General features: G+C 52.6%; 1 protein-coding gene across 1 annotated transcript in view; it reads left to right on the top strand.

Annotated features, from left to right (window-relative positions):
* The first annotated feature begins 738 nt into the window (after positions 1-738).
* The window catches only part of LOC102764475 (neuronal acetylcholine receptor subunit alpha-7), a 17,870-nt gene continuing 10,381 nt past the window's right edge, over positions 739-8,227 (top strand). Inside the window, exon 1 of the mRNA XM_015569097.1 lies at positions 739-780. Coding sequence (XP_015424583.1) covers positions 739-780 — 42 coding nt within the window. The remainder of the gene's footprint in view (positions 781-8,227) is intronic.

Here is an 8,227-nt window from a genome sequence, read left to right as displayed (position 1 = left end):
CCGGACTGGAGAGGAGGAAGGAAAACCGCCACCATTTTCCGGTGGCCTGGCCCTCTCTGTACAGAAAACCCTGAGGACGCCACCAACCAGCCGGTAGAATCAATGCCCTCAGCAAATCTGTCGGAAACGCCATCTACAAAACCGGCCGCCTCTCTCCGCGCCGATAATGAATGATCAGGAAGAGAAATTAAGAAAACAGTCCCATGTCCACTTGCATTAAAAAAAAAAAAGGTATAAAATACCCAGGAACACATGTTCGCGAAGGAGGCCTTGCACTCTGACGGCGACACAGCGCTGAAGAAAGAAACGGAACGAGACAGAAATAAAGGGAGGACAGACCTTGCTTGCGGACCGGAGAGGTTCATGCTGCTCAAATGGATTTACAGCCGGAGGTTTCACACGGATTCGGTGCGGCTGGATGTCCTCTCATGCCTCCAAGGTCAGGGGGCAAATGGCCACGGCCGGGCCCGAGACACGGCCGCCGGCTCCTTCCACAGCCGGAGACGCGGAACACTCGTGACCGCGACACAGGCTCTCCCAGAGGCCCACGCGGCCGCAGCCCGTCCAGGTCAAGGGTCACGCGCTTCAGAGTCCCGGATGCACAGGCCGCGGACTCACCCAAAAGGAACCGAGGAACCTGCCTGGGCCCTGGCCGGGTAGCGCAGGAGGGACGACAAATCCATGTCTCTTTTTCCCTTCCTCGCAATAAAAACAGAAGCTGCCAGCATCACTAGGGGCATGCAATATCGCGAGACGCAGCAGTATCGCGAGATGTCGCTAGTACCGCGAGAGATGGGCACCATCACGAGGTGCCCAGTACCCCGAGGGGCAGCCGGTACCACCTCATGCCTCCTTTAGAGTTGGTGTCTTTTCTTGCAGAACCACGTCAGCTAGTTTATTTGCACCGGCCGAGCTGCAGCGGGTGGCCTGGGGCTGCCTGGGATCCGGGGGAAGGGGAGGTTCTGTCCGGGACGGTGAGGCCGGCAGACCGTTGCTTTCCCGTCGGACGGGGCTCCCCGGAAGGAAGTCCTGCCGGGCAGCAGGCTCCCTTCGCTGTTTCAGTTCCGGGGTGTGTGCGCACTGGGAGAGGCTGTATCAGAGACAGGCGCCCTTGCCCCCCGGCTCTTCTTACTGCCCCCCTTTTTCCCGAGCAGAGATTCCCACACTGGGGTGATGAGCACATGACCCGGGATGCTCACATTTTATTCTTGTGGGAGATCCTTTCTGCTGCATCCGTTTACTCCGCACATAGTCACTCACTGAGCTTGGCTCCTACACTTTGCTCGGTTCTTGGGGTTCATCCGTGAATCAGCGCTAGTTTCTACTTTATAGAGCTCCACATTGGGGCGAGGGAAACGGACGGGTAACTCCAGGGTTCTCGCGTGTGTAAACCTATGTATGTAAAAGCCTAAGCGACCGGAGGCCGGCTGACCAGTCGCTATGATGCTCACTGACCACTAGGGGGCAGACGCTCAACGCAGGAGCTGCCCCTGGTGGTCAGTGCGCCCCCACAGCTGACTGCCAGGCGCAGCTGCGGCATGAGCCTCTCCATTACCGAGCCAAGGCGGCAGTCCGACATCCCCTGGTCCCCTGAGGCCTCCCGGATTGCGAGAGGGCGCTGGCCAGGCCGAGGGACCCGCCAGTGCACGAATCTGTGCACCCAGTCTCTAGTTGAGCATAAGTGCCTATGCCAAGCGCTGCAGATTCACGCAGGAGGACATGTTTTCTTCCCAGCCGGGGTGGGTGGGCGTGGCTTCAGAGTGTGTTCTGGAAACACACCTTCCGAGGGAAAGCGTGGGCTTCCCTTTGGAAGGAGGGGGTCGCGGGAGGGGTGTAGAGGACGAGGTGTCTGGGGGCCTCCACAGAGTTTAGCTTTTTGCACGGAGCCCCAGCCTGGGCATCTCCGAGGGTGGCAGGCGGCCCCGTGCCAGGGTGTTGGTGAAGCAGCAAAATCAGCTTGCCGTAGCATATTTTCCTAGAAGTGGAAACGGTCCAAACCACGACATTTGTATCCAATCCAAACAGCATGAATGACAGAGAATAAAAGGAGACGTGCAAATATTTGAAAGACAAAACATGCATTGTCAAAGGGGCATAGAAATCTTATAGATCGTATAAGTCTATAGTCTATTATAGATTATAGAACGCTATAGCCTATTATAGATTATAGAACTCTATAGTCTCTTATAGATTATAGAACTCTATAGTCTATTATCGATTATAGAACTCTGCAGTCTATTATAGATCATAGAACTCTATAGCCTATTATAGATTATAGAAACTCTACAGTCTATTTAGATCATAGAACTCTACAGTCTATTATAGGTCATAGAACTCTATAGTCTATTATAGGTTATAGAACTCTATAATCATTATAGGACTCTATAATCTGTTATAGATGATCGGAATCTATAACAGATTATAGAAAGGAGGAAAGTGTAAGGGGACGAGGAGGTCGAAACTAGAAGAGTCCCTGTGGGAATGTGGAGTAAAGGGCCGATTGCAGGGGTATCTGGGACCTGTTATCTGTGATAATATAACTGTGTATAAACTTCACGTCGGTGCATAGACAGAGGTGTTAAGCGACAGGACCTCAATTATCCCTGAACGCATGCCCTGACTGCACGGCGATAATTAACCCACTTTGTGTGCTGGGAATGCGGTAATTCATAGGAAGTCACTGTGAAGCGATGCACACGGGAGGCGCTAAACTGCCGACCGTCCCCACAATGTTTCTTTTTAACTCGTGCCATTCGGTCAGTCACCGGTGCACACACGTCTAGAGGCCAGCCCACGTGTGGATTTGCATAAAATAAGTGCGCAGTTAGGCAGGCACGTTCAGAAGGCAAGCGACTGAAAATGAACACACGACTCCATGCCCCCTTACGCACATAGGTAAGGCACATGGTCATGCCTGAGGGGTCTGGGGTCTTTTGTAGAGTCTGGGTTGCTGACTCCCTTTCTGGGAAGCTCCGGCCACCAGAGAGCAGCACCCCGCGGTGGTGCGTTTGGGGTTTGCTACAGCAGATGGCAGGCGTGGTGGGGAGGCCCAGGGTCCGACGGGCGTGTATGTTACCCGATATCTCTGTGGGGGGCTTTCTGTTCTGGCTTGTCAGACTTACAGGTCTGCATTTACTGGCCGGTATTTAAAAATGCCGCCACCCTAACTTAATGTGATCACATATTAGCTATGAAAACCATACACCCTGAACACAGTCTAGGAAGACAGTCCCAGGTGCAATGAAGTCATTTTCCTAGTAATGTTTTGAGTAGTGTTTTTTTGAATCACTGATTGGCAGCCTCCTGCACACCCCACACTGGGGATCGAGCCTGCAACTCCCAGGCATGTGCCCTGACCAGGAATTGAACAGTGACTTTCTGGTTCATAGGTTGATGCTCAACCACTGAGCCACACCGGCCGGGTGAGAAGTGTTACTTTTTAAGACTGCAAACCAAATTAAACAATAAAAAGGACTAAGGAGGCGATTAGCCAAATTACTATTACTCAAGACATGGGCACGGTCCCTCCTATCTTTTCTCTGTGGTTACAGGATGTGTAGAGAAAGACTTAAATAGTAAAATGGCCCTAGCTGGTTTGGTTCAGTGGATAGAACATTGGGCTGCGGACTGGAAGGTCCCGGGTTTGATTCCGGTCAAGGGCACATGCTCGGGTAGTGGGCTCGATCCCCAGTAGGGGGCGAGCTGGAGGCAGCCGATCCATGATTCTCTCTCATCACTGATGTTCCTATCTCTCTCTCTCCCTCTCCCTTCCTCTCTGAAATCAATAAAGAAATATATTTAAAAATATATTTAAATATTAAAATGGTCTAACAGCATTATGGCGCCTTAAACAATAATTAGCAGGCATTAATCTAAAAATGACACAAATGGGCCAAGCCCTAAACCAATAGGAGCTTTAAGATAAAATTGTATTCTCGTCCCACTATTACATAACTCTCATCATCACTGCATATGCAATCCCTATTCCAGTTTTTTTATTTTAGAAAATGTTTAAAAAGCGTTTATTGAAATGATGCATGACGCTGCTAAGCCTGGTTGGTTATTTTTAAATTGTGTCCCAGACGTATGTGAAAAATTACGGCGATCGTTTGGGGCGTCTTGAAACTACTCTCCAATTTTATGTTTGTTTCTCTTTTTAAAAAAATATATTTTTACTGATCTCAGAGAGGAAGGGAGAGAGGGACAGAGAGACAGAAACATCAATAATGAGAGAATCATGGATCGGCTGCCTCCTGCACGCCCCACACTGGGGATCGAGCCGGCAACCCCGGCCTGTGCCCTTGACCGGGAATCGAACTGTGACCTCCTGGTTCATAGGCCGACGCTCAACCACTGAGCCACACCGGCCGGGCTCTCCAGCGGTGAGGCTGTCCTCCTGGGAGGTTGGTGAGAGCCCCTCGCTCCTCACTGCGGACGGCAGAAGGGCCATGCTCGGTTAAAGCGTGTTGACAAGGCCCCTCGACAGCAGGTCCCGATTTATGCTGCAACGAGCTTTATCCCTCGCAGCCTCTCCGTGGCTCTGGACATACACAGCCCTGGGCGCTCAGCTGCACAGACGGGATCATGGGCACGTCTGCTGCAGGAATCTCTCTTGTAAACGCCGCCTTTCAAGTTGGCTGCCGGCGGTGTTGCCCAAGGGTTCCGTTCTCTCCACGCCCATGTTTCATCCCAGACACGGAGGGAGGCCCACGGAAATCTCTCTTCTCTCCTCGGTTTGTTAGGGTTGGGTAGCCTTCTACTCAGAGAAGAGGAAAGTCTAATAGAAATTCCCATGACGTTTGCCCAGCCAGAGTGGCTCAGGGGTTGAGCGTCGACCTATGAACCAGGAGGTCACAGTTGGATTCCCGGTCGGGGGGCACAGGCCGGGGCTGTGGGCTCCATCCCCAGTGTGGGGCCTGCAGGAGGCAGCTGATCCCTGATTCTCTCTCATCGCTGACATTTCCATCTCTCTCCCTCTCCCTGCCTCTCTCTGAAATCAATAAAAACATATTTAAAATACACTTTAAGTATCGAATGCTTTTTAAAATCAATCTTCCGGAAGAGTCGTGTACGGGCTTGGAGTACAGCTCCCCCGGCGCTGGGTAAAGTGCTGCCTTGCATTTCCACGGCGATCCTTCTTCCCGAAGCGCCGGGGCAGCCTTGCTCCTCAGGACTCTGCAGAGCTGCCAGCGCTTTTCTCGGTGCTCTTGTGTAGGCGTCGGAAGAAACAGATAACCGTAGATCTCACTGTGTCTACATTCTTGTTTGCACGGAAAATTGCTGGGTAATACAAACTCCCATTTGCGAGGCACTCTGGAGCTTACGGCGAGAACGACTTCTTCTGCCTCATTTAGTCTTTCCACCGACCGCATTCCCCTCCTCCCCCTCCCCCCGTTTTAAAGAGGAATAAGTTGAGAGGGTGTTTTTCCCTGAGTCAGCGAGAGATGAGAGCCGACAAAAAGAAATTATATTCAGAATAAGAAACCAACGCCTACCAATCCATAAGGCCAAGGAGGCAAGCCGGTAGGAAAATGGGCAAAAGGTGAGCAGGCGCGGGGGCCTCACCACCGAGGACATCAGCAAATGACACCCTGAAAATAACGGGCGGGACCTTAACCTGCCTCCATTTTTCTAAATGCCTCTCTCTCTCCCTCTTTCTCTCTCTCTCTCACACACACACACACGGGAGTAATACTGCCACTGCTTTCATTTAGTCATGGGGGTTGTGAGGGAGCCCCCACACGTAGCTCTGTGTGTCTCTGTTTCGTCTGGTGTTTTGCAGGAAGCACGTATCACTTTTATAATGAAGAGGGAAGGGGGCTGCTTAAGCACAGTAATTTGTTGTTTTAATATATTTTTACTGATGTCAGAGAGGAAGGGAGAGGGAGAGGGGGAGAGAGAAACATCCATGATGAGAGAGAATCGTGGATCGGCTGCCTCCTGCCCCACATTGGGGATCGAGCCCACAACCCGGGCACGTGCCCTGACCGGGAATCGAACTGTGACCTCCTGGTTCCTAGGCTGACGCTCAGCCCCTGAGCCAGGCCGGCCGGTGCTTAGCACAGTGTGAACTAAGCCACGCTCCTGGCTCTGAGCACAGGGCTCAGGGTGAGAGCGAGACACAATCCGTAATCTGTCGTTTGAGCCACGAGGCCACTCTTCCCGCCACGTCCTCACACAGACCACCTTGGTGATGAACGCAGAAAAGGGCTCCCTCGGGTGTCAGTCGCTAGCCTGGGACCCAGAATTCCTCAGCTACTCTCAGGAGATGGGTGACGTCCAGACATTTCTCGTAAGTGTTAGAAGTCACGAGCCTGCTTCCGGGATCATGGTTGTGTACGGGGGAGGCTCCTCCGCAGGCCTCTGCTCCTGGTCCCCCCGGAAGCCTGCCTCTCTGTCCCCTCCTGTGACGGTGCCCTGCTCCGTCTCTAGGACCTGTCACTACTGTGGTTGTATTTCTATCACGTTGAATTGTGTGAGTCCCCCCCCGCCGCCATGAGCTCAGGAACAATGTGGGTTTAGGGCCCTCTATACCTGTCATCCTGGCAAAAATGCCTCAAACAGGAAGAGCTCCATCAGCATTCATTGAATGAATGAGTGAGTAGTGACTGATTGAGTGAATGAGTGAATGTATGAGTGAGTGACATATGAGTGAGTGACTAATGAATGAGTGACTAATGAATAAGTGAATGTATGAGTGAGTGACTAACGAATGAATGTGTAATGAATGAACGAATGTATGAATGAGTGAATGTATGAATGAGAGAATGTATGAATGAGAGAATGTATGAATGAGCAAGTGGATGAATGAGTGACTGGATGAATGAGTGACTGTATGTATTTGTGAATAGTGAATGAGTGGATGGATGAGTGAATAATGAATGAGTGAATATTTTTTCCATTGACTTATTTTTCAAAAGAGAGTGGAAGCGAGGGGAGAGGGAAATACATTGATTGGTTGCCTCCTGTACATGCCCTGAATGGGGACAGGGATCTAACCCAAGTCTATTCATGCTCAACCACCGAGCCACACCGGCCGGGCTCTGGTGTCTCTTTGATAAGGGCACTAATCCCAGTCACGAGGGCTGCACCCTCCTGACCCGCAAAGGCCCCGCCTCCAGATACCCTCACAGTGAGGGTTACGTTTCCATGTAGGAAGCTGGGGAGGGTGGAGGGGGTACTGCGCTGGGGTGGCAAGGAGCTGCGACACCTCGTCGTGGAGCAGACAGAGAGCTGAGAGGCTAAGCCAGCGAGTAGGTGTCCCTGGACCGGGAGGGGAGGCCGGGGACCCCCTCCGGGAAAGCAGACAGCAGCCTGCCTGCCGGTTCTGTGGGCTTGTCCCCCGGAGTCGTCCCTACCTGGCACCAGGACACTCGCAGGCTGTGCCCGCCGGCCGGCCGCGCTGTGCTGATGGCAGTCGAGATGCTGCCGTCTGGGCGCCAGGCCGCTGCGCTCCACAGAAGCCCGTTCCGCTCTAATGAGGTTTCAGGCAGGGTGCTGGGAAGGAGAAAGCCTTTTAATTAGATCGGCAGCAATCAGCTCCCGGGCCACAGAAGCCCTTTTCCCCCGAGAAGACAGACACGATGCAATTAAAAGCAAGCAAACCACGCGCGCGGAACACGGGCGGGCTCCCTTTAAGGCCATTAAAAAGAACAGGTTCTGGCCCCGCCCGCGCGGCTCAGTGGCTGAGCATCGACCTAGGAACCAGGAGGTCAGGGTTCGATCCCCAGTGGGAGCGTGCAGGAGGCAGCCGATCCATGATTCTCTCTCATCATGGATGTTTCTCTCTCCCTCCCTCTCTGTAAAACCAATAAACTTATACTCAGGTGCGGATTCTTTTTAAAAAAAACTGGACTTTGTGCCCAATTTAATCTTTTAGGTTCATAAATTATTTTTAAAATAGAAAGAGCAATAAGCTAAGCCATTCGCAGGCGCCACCTCCAGGTGGTGGGGTCGCGGGGTTTTCATTTTCCATTTGATACTTTTCATCCGTCTGTCAGGGCTCGTTGACGAATGCGTGTTTCCTCCGAACGCAGAGGGAAGCTGACCTCTGGGGCCATGCGGCTCGGGCAGGCTTGGCGCCGTCCCATGTCCCCACGGTCCCGGGAACCAGCCTGCTCCCTGGGCGGCGGTGCCGGGCCCTTCCGGAAGCCGGGTCCGCCGCAGTCACGAGTCTCTCCTCTTCCCTTTAAAGGACGAGAAGAACCAGGTCCTCACCACCAACATC

This window comes from Myotis davidii, unplaced genomic scaffold (assembly GCF_000327345.1).
Source record: "Myotis davidii unplaced genomic scaffold, ASM32734v1 scaffold164, whole genome shotgun sequence".
Lineage (NCBI taxonomy): Eukaryota > Metazoa > Chordata > Mammalia > Chiroptera > Vespertilionidae > Myotis > Myotis davidii.
Note: the sequence above shows the minus strand (reverse complement) of the source record. Positions and strands in the feature narration are given on the sequence as shown.